Genomic DNA, 21837 nt, shown 5'->3' with positions numbered 1-21837 from the left:
CTCGCGATCTGCTGCTCGCTCCTCCTCGCACTCGTCGCATTTTTTAACTGTAGAAAAGCTTTTGAGAGCTTTCGTAATACGTTTGCTTTTCGTTGGCCGTCTTCTAATGGGCTGTAATGCAGATAACAGCTTTCAACTTTAAGGGTATAGGGTATTAAAGGGTTGGATATTCACATTAGCATAGGGTATTACAAGAGTTTGAGCTTGGATATTCAAGTTTGTTTAGGGTATTATAAGCTTGGATATTCAAGTTAGTATATCTACTCATGAAATGTGTAACGCTTGAATGTAGATATTTTCGACCGTCTGTCAATTTCTATGCAAACTAGTGTCTCAGTTTTAAGGGTATCGTCATAACCAGGAATCGAAACACTATACCATATAGCAGCCATATGTTCTTGAACTACTGTCAACTAGCTCTATAGGCTTTCAAGATATTTTCACCAAACTCAGCAAATACGATATATAGCTGCGAAACCCTAAGCCATATGCCTGAAAGAGTATTAAGTCTTTTGAGTGTGTGTGTTTTTTAGCATACTTTATTTAATTCTATACAAAATAATTCGATTTACGCAAGTACAAAATTTTATCAATAATATACTTATTTGTACTTATTTTATGTAAAATAATATCTGAAAATTGTAATGCATTATTGTATTGGATTTGTGTGTTTGTCTTTTGGATATTGTGCTTAGATGCTGAGGAACTGATATATATATAAATATACATAATATTACATATTATATAGACATACTAATGCTATTGATTCAGCAGCCTGCTTAATTCAAAGGCTCTCAGAATTTTGTAAATATATACACTAAAAAAATGGTGTTTGGAAAAGCCCGCTGTGCGCTATAAAAGTAGGGGCAGAAATAGTCTTACTTAACAGCTTATCATGCGAACTACTGATAATTGATTCCTACAAGAAGGCACTGATTGCCATGAGTTATTGAAACTTAGTCGAACTTATCCTGATTTGGCATACAGATAAAGAATTTGGAGCACCACATGTTTATAGCCTGTGAGGTGTCAGCCATCCATTGAACCGGATTGTGTATTGTCAGATAGTAGATCGGAATGCCGGACAGTATGATAACAGTGCCAACACCCACCTCGGTGGGTGACTGCGAGCACGATGCGATCACCAAAAAGAGACAAACAATCAGATAGATGATCGGAAGTGAGAGACTGACGCGTATGGGTCGCTCCGTCTTGGGCTGCTTGTAGCGTAGCCACAGCAGACCAGACACAGAGACGAGAGTAAAGAGCGCTTCCACGTAGCTGACATAGTTGATGAGCACGTACGTGTCCTTGATGAAAAGCAGCATCAACGTTATAATACACTGTAAAACAGAAGGTGGTTAGTATGTTGGCTAACTAGACGAATATATCACAGCCATTTACCAGGAATATTAATGATGGCACCGGCGTCAGGCAATTGATGTTTATCAGCGAAATTGCTGCTGGCAGGTGACCGTTACGTGCTCCGACAAAAAAGAGGCGAGATGATGCGAAGATGGCGCCATTCAGTGAGCCAAATGTCGAACATGCCACCGCAAAGGGCATGATCCATGACAAGAAGCCCAGCATCTTGTCTCCAAAGGTAACAGCCACCGCATCCGATGAAAGAATCTCATCAGTGGAGAGCACCGAAAAGTATGCAACATTTGTCACCATATAAATGACCGTGACCACCGGCATGGATATGCAAATGGCGCGCGGCAAATTACGGTACGGATCTTTCAGTTCCTCGGTCACGAAATTCAAATAATTCCAGCCCGAGTATGAGAAAAGGCCGCTGTAGAAGGCCAGAGCTATAAATCCCGGCTCCTTGAGCCCGCCACTGAACGGTTGATCCCAATGCTCCGTGTTGCCGTCCGCCAGGTACCACACGCCGGCACCCACAATAACCATCAGGGCGACCACTTTTGTGCCCGTGAAAATGTCCGTCACACGAGTAACCCATTTGACGTTGTAGCAGTTGATGACGGTCAGGACACCTGCGATAAAGTGAACAGCTATTAAATGCAGTTAATTTTTTGGCATTTCATGCACACTTACAAATCATGGCAGCGGCCAAAAGCTGCACTGCAACAATGGGTGCCTCGCACGAGGGCCAAAACGGCTTCAGCAGATACTGCGCAAATGTGAGTGCCGTGATGGCGTTACCCGTAGGCACCAGGATGAGCAACGCCACCCAAAGATAGAGAAAGGCGGGCAACGGTCCAAAGGCGGTACCGATATAGGCGTAATCTCCACCAGATTTGGGTATCATGGTTCCTGAAAAGAAATTCATTGCAAATATTATAAAAAGTTCCAGGAAAAAGAAGAAAGAATATATTCGGCACGCCGAAGATTAAGTAGCCTTGTAGACTTGAGGCTTTAAATGCTTTTACACAAAATATTTATTTTGACCGATTGTTCGAATAGGCACCATATGACATAGTAAGCAGCTGAGAGGTAAAACTCTTCTTGCTGAGTTTGGTCAATGTAACTTAAAAAGTTGAAAAGCTGTTCAAACAAAAACTCATTTATCGATCGATATTTCCTATATGGCTAAGTGCTGATTACAACATATTTCCTGTTTTATGAGCTGTTGCTACTGATTAGGAATATATGTACTTTATGGGTTCAAACGCGTTAAAGAATAATACAATATTAAAATTGAGTCTATAGGGCAGTTTCCATTTCTGCCCTCGGCTAATGGAAGGCTTTTAGACGTTTGTTTAAATATGTATTTTTCTGCCTATATCTTTTATATACAATTTACGGTCATTGCACTGTCTATTGGAAGCGACACTTATAGATAATATTCGACTTAGTCCATCGGCTGAGTGTGTTGGTTAAATAAAAAGTCCGCTATCTACGATGTGATTAAATTAATTGAATTGACGGTTATCGAACTATATATAAAGAAAGCGAAAGTGCTTTAAACTAGACATATATGCATTTGACTCCCTATATACCGGTTGTATACGATCGCATAAGTTTATTACACAAGTTGCACGCATTTCTGTTGGCTATCAAATATTCAAATAACCGTCTGGTACATCAAGTTTTCAAAATCAAACTGGTTTATTATTCAAAACGCACGGAGTATAGCTGTGCACCGAAATAATTGCGAGAACAAGAAAGAAGCGCCGTTTCTGACGCCTTTGTGCTCTCGTTAAAGGAATTATTTCTAAGGCACACACTAAAGTGATCCATTCTACTTTTCTTAGTTAATTCAATTACAAGCGAAAAACTTATCTTAAAACGCAAAATATTATTACAATGTCTTTAAGTGATCTATTCGAAATATAATCCCGACCATTTTCTAGATCTGCGTTAACAACTATTGTTAAATATTTAGAATACAATATTTTAGTTGGAAATGTTGCTTGTAGTCCAATTAAAATATTGGTTTGTTCGTATTGAACTATATTTAGGGGCTTGGGATGGCCTTAATCGCAGTCTTAGCTGATATGGCAAGTTATGCAAAAATTAACGAGGTCGTGTACTACATTATGCTGATTACAGGTGTTACACAGTTATGCTATGTAGTACACCTAGTCAGCGCAAATGTAAGAGAATCGCTAGCATCAGCAGGCTTTCATTCAGGGCGAAAAGCACGCAAAAATTATTTGGTGGTCCAGCTTACGGTTCGAACCCACTTCCAATCTTGGGGCTCGGCTGGCGAAACTGATTTTCCACATCATCAACCTAGATTTTAGTTTAGTTTAAAGCGTTGCATAGTTTTATATTTAGCAGATGTGATAAGAACTAGAATTGGTGGGGGCCTATTTATTTGGGTTTTTGAGCAACTGGTTTAAGGTTAAGAGTTCAGTTTATATTAGGAAACAAAATTGAATTGTCAACTAGATACTCACCTAATTCTGCGTAGCATAGGGCGCCAACCATGCTGAGAACTCCACATAGCACCCAGACGATTAACGACTGTCCAATCGAGCCGGAGTACATGAGCACACCTTTGGGGCTGACGAAAATGCCGGCGCCGACGATGACGCCAACAATGATAGCGACGCCGTCGAGTAGTCCAATTTGTTTCTTCAGTTTCACGCCCGACTCCTGACTGGATGTGTCTGTGGAGGAGTTGCTGCGTGCACGTGCTTTTTTATCGCCCTCCGACTGCGCTGGCACCTCGAATACCTGGCGCGGTATCAGCGTATCGCTGGCTTGAATTCGTGTCATTTTTTTTATTACTCTTTGCTTCGCAATGAAGAGCCAATTGACAATATGAGATATTTGGCGAGTTACTCGCTTGTGCTGATTTTTTTAAATTGGTTATAAATTGGTCCTTTGGTTGATATCTTGAATTGTTAAATATGTTTATTTTTCTGAAGGCTCATGTATCATGTTTTTGTTTTGTGTTTTTTTTTTTTTTTTAACTATATTTATCAGTCTGCGCCCGGCGCGCTCACTGCCAGCGTGGATCTTGTATAAAAAGTTCAATTTTGTGTTTTACTTTGCGGCCACATGCTTTTATTTTATTATTTGCATGTGCTTATTGTACGTTCGTTTGAGTGTGTGCATGTTCACGTGTACTTTACATATGTATGTGTGTACGCGTTTACACTTATGGCCTACTCATTCGCTGCACACTAATTATTCATAGGGTACACGTGTTCCGTCAGTCGCTCCTAAAACGTTGTGAGGTGAAGAGTTCGCTGTGCTTGGAGTAGCATCTGTTCAGTGACAACTACTGTGCTAATATTCAAAAGTGTTCCCGTTTTGTTTTCTGTTCCTGTTTGCCATTTAAAGAACACTCTACTCGCGCACCAGGCTGCCCGATCGACCACACTTTACACGCTCCGAGTCCAAACTAAGTTTGAAATATTAATGTACCCTCCGCTTTATGCCAGAGACCAAATCGACGACAGCTGTGCTTAGAGTTTCCCTCTCTCTTTCTTTCTCTCGCTCTCTTAGTGCACTACGCATTTGCTCTTTATTTGTGCTTCTATGGGCTTGCCATACAATCTTGAACAGACTTGCGTTGATTTACCTGGCGCCCTAGATTAGCCGTTACCTGAGAACCTGTAATGAAAAAAGTTTGTTAGACCTAGACACTTTTTCGCATGCGTCTCTCTCATTTTTTCCTAGCCAAAAACTGTCGCACGCAAGCATGATGCAAGAATCGTCCACATTTCTGCAGCGTTTATTTTCAGCAACTCTCCCTCCAACTTCTTATTATGTGCCACTGCTTGACGCATTTGCAATGTACATACATACATACATATATGTATTTCATTTATATATGTTTATATACACATATTTGTATAAGAACAGACATGAGTTTGCTGTACATAATTACATACAAAAAACCATGCATATGTTCAACAACATCAACTGCCAAAAGCTAAATATGTGCACGTTTCTCCCTTAACTGTTTGGCTTCAGTGTAAGAGACTTTATTTTTACCTCTCTGCCAACATTGAGTCGCAGTTCTCTGGCAATGTTGATATTAATTATAACAAAACTATTGGTGCCCCCCTCAAGCTCTTCGCTCAACATAAAACTGCGTGACAATCACATCGCTGTAAGTGCTTATCTATATACGTATGTATGTATGTATGCAAATATGTATGTATGTATGTTTGTATGTATGTGTGTATGTATCTTCTGTCTTTTGTTACACACTGACCAGTCGAGTGTTTTACGTGGCCTGAATTGTTAACTTATAAGACGCAGATAAAAAGTACCAGTTTGTCAAATTGTATTAGTCGATATGATGCATCTAATATACATATAAATATGTACATACATACGTATATATATGCAATGTGGAGCTATGTATGAAAGATATTGAATTTGATAGACAATTCAGCTAATTCTTTCCAACAATCATTCGCAAGGGAATGTGTTCAAATTTCATCTCATTTAGAAATTGATCTCCATCAAATAGAAGTTGGCATTTGCATTGACGTGTATAAATATGTACATACATATATAAAATTGTATGGCACAGTTCTGTCAGTTCAGTCGTAATGGGAGCTTCGAAATAGAAGACCTAATCTCCAAATAAATAGATTATGTTTCAAGTTGTTCGCTAATTAATTCGTTATCAATATTATTACCCTCATTAAAAAAAAACTTTATAATAATATGTTCCGGCTATGCAATATTCCGTTTGTCTATGTAGATTGAGAAGCTGTATTATGTTGTTGCTCATTCTTCTATAATGTGAGCCGTTCTTTTATACACATTTAAGGATGCTGGGTATCTGCTAGTCGAGTACTCAAATGCGGTCTGTTTATCACATAAAATCAACTCTCTAAAGAGTTAATGAAGTGTTAACCATATTTTATTGCATATTGATTTTTATTTACCTATTGCTATCTGGTTGAATTGGCAAGAACAGGTAACAATATTTGTAGTCTTAATATAAACTTTAACTAGCTTGTTTACATGATTTTAATATGCATTAAGCGCTAATTTGTTCAGCATGTAATTTTGTATACCCAAGTAAAAGGGGAATAATGGATTTGTGTAAATGTGTGCAACAGGTAGAAGGAATCACCTTTAACCCTTAAGTTGTATATTTGATCGGGAGGCAGTTTAACCCATTCCGCTTATCCATCTGTATGAACGAATCGATCTTAGAAATGAATAAATCATTTAAAATTTTCTGTAATTAGGAAACAGTTAAATCGGTAAATACCCAGGCTCATGTACGGTTCAAGCAGGACAGATATGTTTTAGTTTCGAGCACATGGTCTTGTTATTTATTTTTATAGTCGAAATTCATTTCTATATATTGCTTGACATAGTATTTGTATGTGAACATTTTATGTGCATATTAAAGTTGGTGGGGCTTTTGTAAAACACTTGAGCGTATTGTTATCAACTAAAACACATCAATTTCGTATAATATACGGAATGTATGTACGTATGTATATGTATGTTTCCATATATATGGAGGAACCCATAACTAAATCGCTTTTGTGGTGGAGATCGCTAGGCGCGTGTATGTCACATTTCAAACTGTGATAATTCAATTTTGCGGTGATCGTAATCCCAACGAACTTTTAGTGCCGACATACAGGCATACATACATACATATGGATGTATGTATGTATGCTGGTGGCTATGTACCAATGAATGAACATACAGATCAACTGTACAGAAGAGATGCCATCGAAAAACGAATCGTAGCGCCTGCGTTTTATAGTGGCCTGAGATTTTGATTGTCAACTATAATGTTATAGATGGCGGTTGTTGTTGGTCTGGTAATCTAATTGTAAGAGTCGCCAATGAGACACACGCATGCCACACAGCGGCGGCTTGACATATGCATATATATATGTACATATATACATATATACATTCATCTGCATACAAATATTTACTTGCTTGTGTGCACACAAACGGTGGGTTGTTTTTGTCGTTGATTAACTGTGGTTCCGACTTTTATTGTTTGGTTTTGTGTTTTTGGTTTTTAGTTTTGCGCCCTAGTCATACCCAAAATATGATGGATTACTTCCATATGCAATTTTCGATAATACAATTTTTATCTATCTGATTCTTGACGCTGCTGTCAAAAGTCATATTTCGTCTTAGAGGGGTTTATTGCTGTCAACGCTTAGCTCACTGCGCGCCACTTCTTCGTTTCTTTAGTCAAGTGTAATATGTTAATTTTAGTACGCAGATCAGATCGCAAAAAAGAATCTATTCACTAGTATATATCCTTACGTAGATATTATGCATTTAAGTATTAATCCACTGTGGCAACATCCTTGTTAAATGATGCTTGAGCAGTTGTTACCCTTTTGCGGAACCGAACTGTCGCCGAGCGCGTATTTATCCCATGTGAACATAAATGTATGTAAATTTGCTCAGTCCGTTGGACAACCGTAACGCACGGTTAGAAAACCCGAATGGAACTGAAAGTGATTCTTGTCTAATGCACAATGACACGGACACTGCACTGAGAGAATAAAACATGAAAAGCTTTAATAAAATAAAACACCAAAAAACGAATCAGCAACATTTTAGACAATTGTATAAAATTGTGTGGGTAGATTTCTGTGTGTGTGTGTGTGTGGTTGTGCCTATGATAGTATGCGTGCGTGTGCGTGGCAGGAACTGTATATATGTACATACGACACTATACAACATATTACCACCTGTACATAATTACAGTTGTGTGCAATGCACGTACTCTGAACCATTTCATATGCAGAGTCTAAAGCTGTTCTCTAGTGTAACTAGCTGAGCAAGCCATATCGTCAGTTTCAGTTTCAGTTTCGTAGCCCCTCTCAGAGTTTGTGCACGCATGTCCGAAACCAGAGAGAAAAATTCACCCAAAGGGTGCAGCTTGCAATTCGTTGGCATCTATTTAAATCGTTGGTTTGTTTGCATTTTGTGTATGCAGCCAGCTATCATTTTGGCCTAATCATATCTGTACACTTTCTTGTACTAAGTTCGACACAATTGCTGCGGATAAAACTTGAACAATGCAATCAATATATCAATATATAGCAATATTATTTGGGATTCTGTTGTTGCTACCTGCACATTTACATAAAATAAATTTGTAAAGTTTTTGTAAATTTAATAAGCATCGTATTTGTACCCTTAATATTAATATCTATTCGCCCAGAGGGGGTATTTTAAATATTTTCGCTGTGGTATCCTCCGAAACGGTCAACAATAAATTTTCCTGACATTTATATGCAAATTCATATATATGGTAGAAATGTCCAGTGAGTGTAAATTTAAGATCGCCTGTGCGTGCATCGAATGCATGCAGATTTCCCTGCGCGGTGGCTGTCAGCAAAGTATGATCGTTCAACCATTTAAGCCTGCAGTAAATTGTACCCAATTTAGCATATATGGAGTATGTTGATGTAATATATATGGACTTACCGAAGTATTCCGTCATTCGGCACCGGGCTTTCACAAATCGTGCGTAGCGCATACTTGGAATAGTCCCAAATAGAGATCTGGCCGTCCAGCGAGCCGCAGGCCACTAGCTTTAGATCTGCCGAAGAAGGAGCGAAGGCAATGCATTCAATCCCGTGCTCTGACTGGACAACATTCACCGGTCCATTGTTAGTGCAGAAGAGTAGTTTGCCTAAGAATCGAATATATGTATGTTGGTTATGGTCTATAGCATATAAACACATAAATGGACAATATTATGTTTACTCACCACCACCTTCGGCGCACAAATAAAACGGCGAATCCGGTTCACAGGCCACGACAGCATGACTGATTTCCCCAAAAGCAAGAGGGTGTTGCTCGTTCACCTCCATTAGCACCGAACAGGTCTTTAGATCCCACAGCTTTACTACGCCATTCGTGTAGGCTGTAAGCAGTTTCTTGCCGTCGCCGCTTAGCTCGCCAGCTTCGCAGCGCGCGGAGTGTCCAGGTAGTATTTTGCACTCCCCGCTAGGAATACGCCATATGTAGACCTCACCACTGTCGCCACCGGCCAGCAGTACATTAGCAGCACGATGCCAGAACATCCAGGCCATGTCGAACATGGAGTACTCCCAGACCTTGTTTAGAATGGGTCGGTCGTCGTTCTGTTCGTTTACTTTGAACACCAGCAGCTCACCGGATATGTCGCCTGTGGCCAGGTAACTGCCATCATGACTGAAATGCGCTTCAGTAACGGTGTCCTTATGGTCAGTTATCTCGAACAGCACCTCGCCGTTGTTGGTGTCCCACACATAGGCGCGGTCATCTTCGCTGCCAGTGACAGCCCAATTGAACTTCGGATGCAGATTGCAGCCAAAGACAGGTGCTGTGTGCTTGCGGAACGTGAACACGGCTTCATCTTTGATGGCAGCAATGCGTTCACGATCCCTCGCCTCCTCCTCCTCATCTTCTTCATTGTCCATGGCATCGTCGGAATCGTTGTTCATGCCCAAGCGTGCTTCCAGCTGCGCCAACGTCACCTCCTCCATTTCTAGCTCGTCGATGTCATCATCAAGCGGCGGATCGCCATCCAGTTCAATTTCCTCCAGGATTTCGTCATCTGCGTAATCGAAGTCGGGCCGGTGCGGCGGTGTATTCTGACGCATTCTGTGTTGTTTTACTTTTTTACGTTCTACGCTTGTGAACTTTTCCACACAAGCTCTGTACAGCCAGGCACACACATGCACGTGTTAGACCGCACAGCTGATTTTGTCGACAGGGCTGCCAACTCGTTCAAATTTTAAAACGGCAAAACGCGTTATAAATTTGGCGGTTGTTTTGAAAGGTTTTTTATGAACAAATTTAAAATTATGAGTGTCATGAAATGGAACAACTAAATAAACTAAAAGTGGATAAGAATGTGCTATGTAAAATGTGTGTAAAGATCATGTGCTAACATTACACATGCATAAAAGGTAAATGGCTTTTAATAAATTTATGCAGATACAGATGGATGAACATCTCACTCGCTCCGCCCGCAAAATGTATAAGTGTGCATGTAAATAATTGGAGTTTTCTTCTTAATAATTCTTCACTTCTTCTTCCCTGCCCATACACATTGACAAATAGCTTTTAAGAAACCTATTATGATTATTTTGCGATTGATATTTATTAGTAAATATGTAGGTTTGTAGGTCCTAACGGAGGTGCTCTTTTCTATCTGTCAAAAATATTTATTTCGAAAAGCTAAGTCGATAGCTTAAAAAAATTAAGATATATATATATATATATGCACGGACGGATATGCCAATATTGCAAAAATTTTAAATGTACCCAGAAAAGTACATAAATGGGTTGTTCAGGAAAGACGCCTAAGCCATGTAATAGCTTAATATATATTTATTTGCTTTTTTAGATCGGATATGCACTTATAGTTATTAAGGACCTCTTTTAGTAGCTTGTTTACGTTTTCTTAAGTATATTTTCAATGTGTGCAATCTATCCTGTAATTCTTCTATGGAGGGTAATTCCCCAAAATCACATTCCGTTAAGCATTTTTTATTCGCCGCTTCAGCATTGAATATTTTATCATTGACCTCTTTCAGACGACTTTTCAAATCGGCAATTTTGTTCAACATCTCTTGTTCCTTGCCGTTTCGTTGGTCCCGCAAGTTGTTGAAGTCTGCTTCCAGGTCGTCTAGTTTCTTAAATATGTCGGGACTTTGAGCTGAGTTCCCAATTGGACTGGAATTGGATGCATTTAACTTGAGTTCGAGCTCGCTAATACCTCTCTCAACAAATTTTTTGATTTTCGCATCTAAAGAATCGGCTAGTTCGACCTGCTCCGGCTGACCGGTCAACTTTGCATGCAGTTTACCTTTAGCTTCGATTATATTCTGGGATTGGTTGTCTTCTGTTTTACTGTGCTTTCTTGCAATGGGCGCTAAGTCCTGAATTTGCTTGCCTATTAAATTAAGTAGCTTATATTGTTCATTTTCTTTTGGTTTCTTAGACTCTGAGTCAATATTTGCAATATGCATTGAAAGTTTTTTAGCGAAATCGTTAAGTTTGTCATAAAGTTCTTTTAGAGTTGCGTCTGCCCTTAGGGTATCGAATTTGAAGGCATATTTATTTGAATCGAGGTCTAAGTTAAGTTTTTGCACGACCTTCAATTTACCTACTATAACTAAACAATCACTAAACAAATGTTCTTTGCTTAAATCAAATTCTTTCATCGAGTTCATGAAATTTTCAATTTCGCGAGCACGACGTTCATTTTCCCTTATCTGTTTGCCAAACGCATTATTTAGCTTGTTCATTATGATATCCAGAGTTTTATTCCCGTTGTCGGCAATTTCATTAGTATGCTGGACTTCTGGAGCCTTGGCATTCAAGTTGTTCGCATTTTGCTGGACATCCTGATCCAATTGGCTCAACTTAGAGTCAATTGTTTTACTTTGATTATCGGCCTTCTGCTTTTCCATCCACATTTCAGTACACAATGAAATCAAGCTATCAGCCTTTGTTTGCTCCTCGTTGATAAGCATTTGTGTACTTTGAATGGTATCAGTTAAGTTTTCAGCACTTTGTTGTAGTTGCTTACTTGAATGTTGCTTGAAATCATATAATTGTATATCATCCATTAGCGGCAAACTGTTGCTATAATTATTTGTATTATTATTATTGTTACTAATGCAGCATTGCGACTTTGAAATCCTGCTAGCCGGATATTTTGCAGACATTGCTTCCGTTATGAGCAGTCGGTCTTCTTGGCGGTTAATTGTCTGGGCCAAGCTATTTTGAAACTCAGCCAATGAATTGTAAATGGAACCGTTTGGTGTGTAGCTTTGGATAGAATCTTTTTTTGATTGAAATCTAGACTGGGCGCCTTTAACTTCTGGTTCCCAATTGACGCAGCAGTTGCCGCCAGAGTTGTTGCCTTTGATGGTTTTTTGATTCAGGTATTCCAGTCTTATCATCAAATTGCGAACGTCTAACAGGGCGAAACCAGTTGATTTAGCCCGTGCATATACCTCCAAGGCCTTCAGCTGCATTATGGCGTCAACGTTATCATTGATAACTTCAACTCGGTCGCGAAGTATGGCATAGGGACAACAGTTTCGGTTGATGTGCAAATCCAGTTTTGATAAAATATTTGGTGGCAACTTGATCAAATTACTCAGCCGGTCTTCCATTTGCATCTGTTCGTTTATCCAAATGCCGATTTCCTGGCGCTCATCACAGCTCTTTTCCTGCTCACCTGGTATTTCCGTAGTCGTTACGGCCGTGCTTGTCTCGATTGTTGGCAGGGTTGTGGATGGAGCACGTGTGGTGGTTTGCTCATCAAGGATTTTTGTTCTATTGCAGATGACCACTTTGCGAATTTTGAAAATATTCCATAGGTTTAGTTTAATTGCCTTGCCGTTATCAAATTCCTCTTTAATTGTAAAAATGTTCGTAGTTAGGAGCTGTTCATCAACTTCGCTTTGCCAACGACGCACACTTTCCCAAAACGTTATATTCTCTGCATAGGTGAGATTCTTTGGAATGCATCTGGTTTTCTTAAATGCTTCATTCATTGCGTTATTGACTCTCGTCGGAGACGGGTTAATTTCGTCTTCATAATCAGGCGGAGAATCAAAGACAGCATAACAAACCACTATTATTTTAATACAATATTCATATTTCTTCATTTGGCTCATCGTTCGAGCCATTTTCGAGTCGGCATCTATATTTTCATTGGATGTTCTGAGTTGATCGACAACTTTTGTCAGTGTTAAGATAACAACTACAACCAACTGAAATGTTTTCACCTATAATTAAATTTCACACAATTAAGGTAAATTATTATTCTGCCACCTATTTCATATGATCCATCTCTAGTTACCATATTTGACTTCTACTTTTTGATACACAACTGCAATTGCTCACTTCGCACTGTGCACTGTGCACTGTTCGCAGTTGGCTCGTTTGTTCATTGCTTTTTTATTTATTTATAATTGATTACACCAGAAATAATGAATTATTAACTATATATAGGCTACTGTTATTATCACCAAATGCATCATATTGATGTACTGTGAGAAAACCGAACAAACTAGCTAAATGTTTTAACAATATACATATATACTTAAATGCAATCTTATTTTTTCATTCTAGTTGGGAAGAAAAAGAGCAGTCCTCAATTAATGAGCTGTCTGAGAGACCAGTCATTCGGGGATTCAATTTAGACGAAGGTCATGGTTGCCATTAAAAAAAGGTAGGTTGACAGTTTATAATATTTTCATGTACTGTTAATATTAAGAATAAGAGGTATTCTGTTTCGACAATAAGAACGTTTAACTGATTTAGATTTAAGTAAATGGCAAAAAAAATCTTCCCTCTTTGGGTTTATGATTCTCTCGATAATTCGAGAGAGATCTTGAGTAGGCTACCTCCCAACATTGGTGTCTGGAGATAAATGCAAGATACGAAACTGGGTGTATTGCCAAAACATCTCAACACTGTGTTGGAATATATTTTCCAAGTTCAGACTCTGTAACTTCAGTACCAAGTGCCTCAAGTGCATTCATGCGAACAGACGAAGACGAATAAATTCTGTTCAAAGATAAATGTTCTATTTTCGGCACGCCGAAGATTAAACACCCTTACAGATAAAGTGTATGGAAATGTTTCCATACAAAAATTGTATTGTGAATCTCAGCCTTCTATTCTATATGCTATATGTATCTCAAAAACTATATTTAACTAGATAGTTGGATAAAGCGGGCGGACATGTTCTATCAGGAAGGTCTTTCTCTTCTATGCGTTACACACTTGTTGATAAAAATTGAATAGCCTAAGCAAGGGTAGAGTGACTGCAGTCAGCAATAGAAAGGAAAAGGCGATAAACACAATCGTGGGTCAAGGGTCTTTTGATAAGAGCAGCACGTTCAGACATACATAACTTCTATGTGTACCATGTGTACATACCCATACATATGAATGTTAGTAGGTAGCAAAGGTTTCAGTGACCCTGCCTCGACTTGCGCCGGGCTGCTGCTCATATGGGTTCATTCTTCTGTATATGTATCTGGAAGTGTACATATGTGTGCAGTAGTTTCAGATAACAATACCCGTTTAACATACTTATGTACCTACATACATTATGTATTAGTTTGTTTTGTATACTTCCTATCTTCGCTTATGGTGCATAGAGGGGCGGGTCGATCACTGCCGTCGCGGTCTGTATATAAATTGTGCGCATTGCTGGCAAGTCAGTCAGTTCTGAGCGACAACCTTCAACGGCAGCATGGCTTCAGGCACACTCCCAAAAGCACATTTGAGGAGGGAGCATTGGAAATGATGCTATGGCCATTGGATACACTGAACTCTGAACTGTGAAGGACATCCCCGAGGCCTAGCAGGAGGGATGCAGCTTTAAGGCGCTTTGAGCGCAGCCCATCAGATTTTGGTTGGTGATCAGCTTTAAAATAGTTAGCTGTCAATATGCAGGATATTCGGCAGATGACAGCAGCTTACAAAAGGACCGTGAATGGGAAAAGTGCAATTTAGCCATAGGGACACATGTGCAAAGTCCTTGCATCGGCAGTTCTTATACGATGCAAGGACCACCCATTGTTATTTTAGTTATAACTTGTTGTTTTTGTTCTTAAGCTAGAGAGTATTACTTTGACCAGGGTAGACAAAATTCCCAAGTCAAATAACAACATTTTCCAAGTCTTCCATTAAATGTAAATACAAATAAATGTAAAAATGATTTTTATATTGTGAAAATTAATTCTATGCTTGAGATTTTTAATATATTGAAGCACTTCTAAAGTCTCTCACGCAATTGAATTATATCGAATTTTGTTGTTTCGATATTCTTTAATGATATACAGTCCAATAATATACCCAGTCTTGCCTGGTTAAAACAAACGAAAAATGTACAGATCTCAAAATGATTTTTTATAGGGATCCTTTCATAACGATCTCAAACCTGAAATCACATCCACCAAATCGCTGACCCTGGTCTTTGTGGTCTTTGGCATAATAATTCCGACCATTCTCACTTGGTTATAGAATAAAAGCGAGCTGTTTTCTATTCATGCACTGTGTGTATTGTTTCTGGCGAACCGCAATAATGGATACGGCGATCGATTTGGTTTTTAAAAGCTGGAAAGTGAAAAATATAGATTCAAAAAGTAAAAGATATCAGGCATATTTTGAATATTTTTTTTATTTCATTTCACTTTTGTTTACAAACATATCGTTACCCCGCCCTGTTGCAATTGTATACTTTTACGATAGGTAAAAGAACGAATCGATCAACTGTGCTAATATTAATGTGTTGCTAGCGCTTTAAACATTTTAAACAATCATTTATAATGCAAAGCCAATACATTAATTTCAGGGAAATGCTTCCATAGTGTACAGTCTGCCCCGCTGATGAGCTCAAAGTCGAAGTGCGAACCTCATTCGAACTTTGATTCGAAGACCGCAGGCCTATCTACCCAACCTACTGAAGCCATGCCCAGACTTGAAGAATTTAGAACCCATATTTGCTTAAGTGTGTCCTTCAGGCTTGTGCCCAGCGATCGTGGAAGTTCCACTCGATGTCATAGGGCTTCGCCGACTTGGGCTGCAGAGAGGTCCAGAAGAATGTGCCGCCATTGGTGCGTGCAAAGTGTACGGGCACATAGTATTCTCCTTGATCGAATGTTTGTAGTTCGCCGGATCCGTCTTCGTTGTAGACAACGATCGCATCCTCTTTGGCGCATTGCCTGATCTCCTCGATGAGCCGATTTTCGAGGTGCTCGTTCGACATATTGTCCATATCGTTGTTTAGCCAGTCGAACTCAGATTCCTTTTCATCCGAAGCGATATAGGAGCTTCGCTTCGGCTGCTTTGCCTTTAGCTTGAAAAAGTGGCCAAGCAGCGGCTTGAGAATATTTGTAAGCCGACGAGTCGGTGACACTTTCGATTTGTAGGAGTACATCGTGAACTTCTTCTTGTTATTGCTGATGAACTGTTTGTTATTTTTCGCTGATATCTTCGACATTCTACTTGTTGAATATTGTGTAAATATTGAGTGCTGCCGGTGCGGGAGTCAAACTGTATCTGATGCTCTCTCTAACGTGCCTACCCTATTTATACCCTCCCTCAACCCTGACTGAGAAACCGTCTCTGAGAGTCGCTGCAGCATCTCAGCCAATCACAGATGCCGAAACCTGGCAGGTGGTGGATTCCAAATTTCTCACGTTTACGGAGTCTTGCGAGATGCACAACACTAACAGGTTAGTATCCTGACAGCTAGCTCCGAATCAAATGCTGCCTGAAGCGTGGGAAACCCATGCCTTTGCCTCTCATGGCAATTATCCTGGCCGCACCTTCGACGTGGGAACCAAACCTTTCAAATTTTCTATTCAATACAATAATTAGATACTTTTTGCTTTACTATTTTCAGCAATGTCATGTTCTGCCGTTTTTGGTAACGAGAATTTAGATACATTTAAGTGCGTTAACAATAATTATTGGTATGCAATAATTATAATTGTTTCGGTTTTTGATTAATGCTGCACACTAGTTTTGAGCTGAACCGATTTAAGCCCCAAGCTCCTATTTTGTATTTACCACGAACCAAACCATAAATCGTAATAGCCGAATCTTAACTAGAATCAGAAGACTTTTTATGATTTTGACGATGCGTTCAGAATAGTTTGAGTTCCTATTTATGATAGATACAAATATGTTAATACTAGCATTTCCTGACTATATATATATATTTTTTTTTCTATTCAATCAATAAAAATCGAAATATTATTCATAAACTTGTTAATAAATTAGTTTATATGATCTGAGATTGTATTCTTTTGTTCGATTGCGCAGACCATGAATAAGTTTGCCTCGCAAATAAAAAGTGCATTTTCTTTAAGTAAATTAAAACTAAGTATATTCATAAGCAACATAAATTAGTGAAAAAAGGGGTTCAATGTAATATTAGACCAGTCGATCTCAGTATTCACAGTAAAGCTGTGCTTATAGTCTTATTTATGATCCCTACCTGCTTTAATGAAACAAGAGATTTTTCGGGCACAGTTCAAGAGCAACGAAAGAAAACAAAAATAAAGAAGCACTGGCAGCAACATGTTTTTGAGTGAGAACAGGTTTTGAACCCAAGGGCTAAGGAACAGGTAGTCGCAGTATTGGCTCTATTTGTTATTCTGATATGGAATGTTCGGGTTGTTTTAGTGTTCTGAAAATGGGTAAAAGGGGTATATTGGTTTTGTGCAAATGTATGTAACAGAAAGCTTTTCTGACTCCACACGGTTAAACAAAGTATATTCTTGATTCTAGATCGGAGATATGACGTTTTAAAACCAACGAAAACGGATGAAAAACGTCTGATTTTGGAATGTTATACCTTGTTGAATTCGACCGAATCCCTACTATCCCTACTATCAATTGGCATTCAAACATTTTAAAAATCGATGGGTTAAAAAAAGTGGTTGACCAAAAACCGATTCGTTTGTAAAGTCAACCTTTTTTGATGATTTTTTGGAATATCTCGGCCAAATAATGTCCGATTTGGGAATTTTATACCATTTTGGACTCGTAAGAATCAGTACTATCGATCGGCATCAAAGAAATTAAAATCTAAATTTTGGCCCAAATCGGCCAAAATGGCAAGGAGTTACATCCCGTTTTTTCTAAAAATCGGGGTCGGTTCGAAAATCAAAACTTTGTTGATGTTTTTTTTTCAAAATCTCGGCCAAATAATGTCAGATTTTGAAATGTTATACCTTTTGAATTTGTACTGATCCCTTCTAACAAATGGCATTCAAACATTTTAAAAATCGATGGGTTAAAAAAAGTGGTTTACCAAAAACCGATTCGCCTGTGTGTAGTCAACCTTTTTTGATGATTTTTTGGAATATTTCGGCCAAATAATGTCCGATTTGGGAATTTTATACCATTTTGGACTCGGATTAAGGATCAGTACTATCGATTAGCATCAAAAAATGAAAATCTAAATTTTGGCCCAAATCGGCCAAAATGGCAAGGGGTTACATCACGTTTTTTCCTGCTTACTTAGAATATGTAATAAAAAGGACGAAAATTCTTCAAGGAGCCTAGGAAAAGAGATTTTTGTCTGTAGAGATAAATGGCTGTAGGTCGGCCGTATCCTTGCCGATCATGATGTACATTTGCCAACCGTTAGTCCTAATCCTCCCAATTCAATATATATAATGTAAAGGACGATAGTCCTTTAGATAGCATAGATATGAGTACAATTCTTTCGTAAATTAACAAATCCATAACTCGGCCGTATCTTTGCGGATCCTGACAAGTCCTGTTTCAAACAAATCGTATGAACAAGGGCAATAAACGGTCCAAAGGACAACAAAATCGTCCTTGTCGTTTCCGAAATATGGCCAATTTTCTAAAAAGGACAATTTTTAAATGGCCATAACTCGGCCAAATCCTTAAGGATATCGGAAGGATATGCCTTTCTCAACTCGTGGGGAGCAGGACTATCGATTGGCATTTAAGGATTTCAAGGATTCGACAAAAAAATTTACCTAAATTTTTTCTAGGGGGTTAGTCACAAAAATAGCAAAATTCGAAAATATCCGGGCTAACTTGGACATTTGAAGGACTATCGGGATGTCCTTTGGTCAGCATATAGTCCTCGCCCTCCCATTTAAGAATTTACAACCCAAAGGACGAAAGTCCTTCAGACAAAAAAGTTTTAAGGACGATTTTGTGAATAAAAAATAAGCCATAGCTCGGCCGTATCCTTGTGTATCCTGGCGAGCCATGTATCAAAATAATTGTATTAACTAGGACTACCCCCTGGCCAAATTTCATTAAGATCGTCCTTGTAGTTTGGGATATATTTGAGAATATGTGTTTTCAGCCCATTTCCGTGCGCTCCGCGACTGAAATTTTACAAGTGAAAATGCAAGTCCTATGATTCTTAGATGACCCCATATTTTTTTGATGCAGATCGATGCAGTGAGTCTATACGATCCTAACGCACCATGTCCTTTGAAAATCTGCTAGGATATGGCCGAGTTATCTCCTTTTTTCGTTACATAAACTGCTTTTATACATTTTTTGCCTTGTTTAATTAAATGTGTTTTTATCATTTCAGATTGACAAATTAAGGACTACAATGAATTCCAAGGATCTCCTCGAGGGACAAAGCAAATTTTTCCAGGATCGGACTTTAATTAAGCCAGATATTGCTACTTTAAGAACAACTAAGCTAAAATTATAATTTATGCTCGTTTTGTACACCTTTAAGAGAAATAATTAAGAAAATAAGCATAAAAAACTATTTTATAAATTTAAACAAAAATAAATGCATTATTTAAAATGAAAATCCTGTTTTTTTATTTATAAATTCAAAAATTAACTGTTTTTAGAAATCCATTGCATACCCGCAGGGGCGGTCTGTTGGCAACCGCTGGCTGCCGAGATTTTTCTTAAAATCTGCCAAAATACTAGGCGAACAGAAACGCCCAGAAGGTCGACAATAAATATTTTTAGCTGCCGAAAAATTTCATTGCATACCCAAAAGGGGCGCCCTCGTCGCCGGCTGGGTCCCAAATTTTCACTAAAATTTCCCAAAAACACCAGGCGAACAGAAATGCCCAGAAGGTCGACAATTAATATTTTTGCGGCCGAAAATGACGTAGTAAAAAGGGGCGCCCTCGTCGCCGGTCCCAAATTAGCACTAAAATTCCACTCAAGTACCAGGCGAACAGAAATGCCCAGAAGGTCGCCGAGTTCTTCGAATAAAAAATTGCAAAAATGTAACTCATTTAAAATGAGTACTGTTAAGTAGCAGTTCATGTAAAAAGAGTGCTGTAAGGCGGTTGTTAAACAACAGCTGCAGCTGCAGCTAATGTAAAAGGCCTGCTGAAAGAAAAAGCATACATGTTTTTGGACCATTTCCATGCGCATTTTGCAGGGATCTGATCCTTTAGGTTCCCAAGGACTCTATCAATGGTATGGTATAACCAAGGATATGATAGTCAACTAGGAACCATCCAGGGGGCGGGGTAAAAAAGCATGCATATTTTTGGATCATGATCTTGCGTGTTTTGTCATTTAGGTTCGCTAGGACTATATCCATGGTATGGAATCACCAAGGATATATAGGTCAACTAGGTACCAATATTTGCGATTATATGCTGATTGTTAACAAGCTTTAAAATCCAAATTCTTAAATGTTTCTCCAGCAAAGATTTCTGCACGGAGATATGACGGTTAAAAACGACAGAGGTCTGGCGTTGTCCCGCGCGAGATTATGTCATTTTAAAGCGACATAACTCCGCCGATCCGTTGATTATATGTTGTCTATGGGCACGGCAGATTGGGCTGAAAAATACAAAATGAAAAATATATGAATTTTGAAAACTATAACATATCGGTTGAACTACGTTTGATTTTGGAAAGACGTACCTTTTAGGATTCGTTAAAGCCTTTAAAATCGACAGCACACAAAAAATTTGGATTTCAAAACCGATCCAGATTTGACAACAACTTCACACTGTTTAAAATGTCTTCATTGAATGGAATAACCAAGGATATATTTGGCATCAAGGTAACAATACTGAATATTTTACTGCGCATGGTCGTGGCAGAGTTCGCTGAAAGAAAACATAAAAAATTTATAAGTTTTTGTAAGCTAAAATATAACGGAACGATATTGCAAAGGCGTACCTTTTAGGATTTGTGAGCCTTTGACGAACACAAAACATGTTGTTTTCAGTAACAATGTCACCATTACCATTTTGGTCAAAATTTAGAACGAGATTTTGTTGAATGTATATCCATGGTATGAAATAACCAAGGTAATCTAGGTACCAACGATACTGAATGTTTTCCTGCCCATGACAGATTTGGCTGTAAAATATAAAATTAAAAATTAATTAGTATTTTTTTTTTTAGATTTCGATTTTTTAGATATATCGGTTAAATGATGTCCGACTTTGGAAGGATATATCTTTTGGGATTTGTAAGTCTTTAAAACCAACTAGAACTTCCAATCAGTTAGCTATTTGGGCAAAGACATTTTGGTCAAAGTTTAGAATTCGATTTTATAATGCCAATTGATACCCTCGATATGTACGAGTCCAAAAACATATACTATTTGAAATACGGATGGTATTTATCCGAGAATATTACTTATAGTATTTTCAGACAAGCTTTACTCGACGGCTGGCATTTAATTAAAACGGAATTATGTAGCGCAGACGCAAAGTGGACAAAAGTCCGCGAAATGCAAATTGAGAATGTAAACCGTAAATTTGAGTGAGCGACATTAAAAAGTAGATAACAAATAGGCAAGCATACGCAAGCAAGCATAAGGAGATATCAATTGCTAAAAACACACACCCAAACATATATATGCAGAGATAGTCGTCCAATATGCACGTAAATATGTGTATAATGCATTATTTACTTATGCATCACAACCAC

The 21837-nt window shown here is 38.5% G+C and overlaps 5 protein-coding genes and 1 long non-coding RNA gene across 7 annotated transcripts in view; 1 reads left to right on the top strand and 5 right to left on the bottom strand.

Moving 5' to 3' along the window:
• mRpL39 (mitochondrial ribosomal protein L39) overlaps nucleotides 1-19732 on the top strand; it is a 29798-nt gene extending 10066 nt beyond the window's left edge. Inside the window, exons 5-6 of the transcript XR_010437006.1 lie at nucleotides 13522-13621; nucleotides 19502-19732. The gene's annotated coding sequence lies outside the window, so the exon portion shown is untranslated. The remainder of the gene's footprint in view (nucleotides 1-13521; nucleotides 13622-19501) is intronic.
• On the bottom strand, nucleotides 524-4830 carry mnd (minidiscs). The gene is made up of 4 exons (XM_064688934.1): nucleotides 3870-4830; nucleotides 2062-2280; nucleotides 1405-2000; nucleotides 524-1343 (listed from the first exon to the last, which is right to left on the bottom strand). Exons 1-4 carry the CDS (start codon nucleotides 4189-4191, stop codon nucleotides 957-959), a joined length of 1524 nt encoding a protein of 507 aa, XP_064545004.1. The 5' UTR covers nucleotides 4192-4830; the 3' UTR covers nucleotides 524-956.
• On the bottom strand, nucleotides 8531-10178 carry LOC135433014 (angio-associated migratory cell protein). Its single transcript, XM_064688935.1, has 3 exons — nucleotides 9152-10178; nucleotides 8866-9073; nucleotides 8531-8801 (listed from the first exon to the last, which is right to left on the bottom strand). Exons 1-3 carry the CDS (start codon nucleotides 10026-10028, stop codon nucleotides 8588-8590), a joined length of 1299 nt encoding a protein of 432 aa, XP_064545005.1. The 5' UTR covers nucleotides 10029-10178; the 3' UTR covers nucleotides 8531-8587.
• LOC135433011 (uncharacterized) lies at nucleotides 10663-13310 on the bottom strand. The gene is made up of 2 exons (XM_064688932.1): nucleotides 13250-13310; nucleotides 10663-13175 (listed from the first exon to the last, which is right to left on the bottom strand). Exons 1-2 carry the CDS (start codon nucleotides 13250-13252, stop codon nucleotides 10800-10802), a joined length of 2379 nt encoding a protein of 792 aa, XP_064545002.1. The 5' UTR covers nucleotides 13253-13310; the 3' UTR covers nucleotides 10663-10799.
• Nucleotides 15639-16710, bottom strand: Ocho (ocho). Its single transcript, XM_064688896.1, has one exon. It carries the CDS (start codon nucleotides 16403-16405, stop codon nucleotides 15923-15925), a length of 483 nt encoding a protein of 160 aa, XP_064544966.1. The 5' UTR covers nucleotides 16406-16710; the 3' UTR covers nucleotides 15639-15922.
• On the bottom strand, nucleotides 19640-21212 carry LOC135433018 (uncharacterized). 2 transcript variants are annotated; one of them, XR_010437007.1, is made up of 3 exons: nucleotides 21079-21212; nucleotides 20796-21005; nucleotides 19640-20733 (listed from the first exon to the last, which is right to left on the bottom strand). It is a non-coding gene; the product is annotated as an uncharacterized LOC135433018 (long non-coding RNA). The 2 variants fall into 2 exon arrangements; XR_010437008.1 differs by having other exon boundaries at nucleotides 20818-21005.
• Between the last annotated feature and the right edge of the window lie 625 nt (nucleotides 21213-21837).

This window comes from Drosophila montana, unplaced genomic scaffold (assembly GCF_035044405.1).
Source record: "Drosophila montana isolate Dmon_TW-CO22-7 unplaced genomic scaffold, ASM3504440v1 contig_3216_1, whole genome shotgun sequence".
NCBI lineage: Eukaryota > Metazoa > Arthropoda > Insecta > Diptera > Drosophilidae > Drosophila > Drosophila montana.
Note: the sequence above shows the minus strand (reverse complement) of the source record. Positions and strands in the feature narration are given on the sequence as shown.

Excerpts from the sequence above, each read along its gene's own strand:
- Ocho (XM_064688896.1), bottom strand. The coding sequence starts at position 16,405 with ATGTCGAAGATATCAGCGAAAAATAACAAACAGTTCATCAGCAATAAC.
- LOC135433014 (XM_064688935.1), bottom strand. The coding sequence starts at position 10,028 with ATGCGTCAGAATACACCGCCGCACCGGCCCGACTTCGATTACGCAGAT. Across the intron at positions 9,074-9,151 it reads TTTGTGCGCCGAAGGTGGTG|GCAAACTACTCTTCTGCACT; the intron begins GTGAGTAAACAT and ends TTCGATTCTTAG. Across the intron at positions 8,802-8,865 it reads CCGAATGACGGAATACTTCG|GCTTAAATGGTTGAACGATC; the intron begins GTAAGTCCATAT and ends AATTTACTGCAG.
- mnd (XM_064688934.1), bottom strand. The coding sequence starts at position 4,191 with ATGACACGAATTCAAGCCAGCGATACGCTGATACCGCGCCAGGTATTC. Across the intron at positions 2,281-3,869 it reads CCTATGCTACGCAGAATTAG|GAACCATGATACCCAAATCT; the intron begins GTGAGTATCTAG and ends ATTTCTTTTCAG. Across the intron at positions 2,001-2,061 it reads TTTGGCCGCTGCCATGATTT|GTGTCCTGACCGTCATCAAC; the intron begins GTAAGTGTGCAT and ends ACTTTATCGCAG.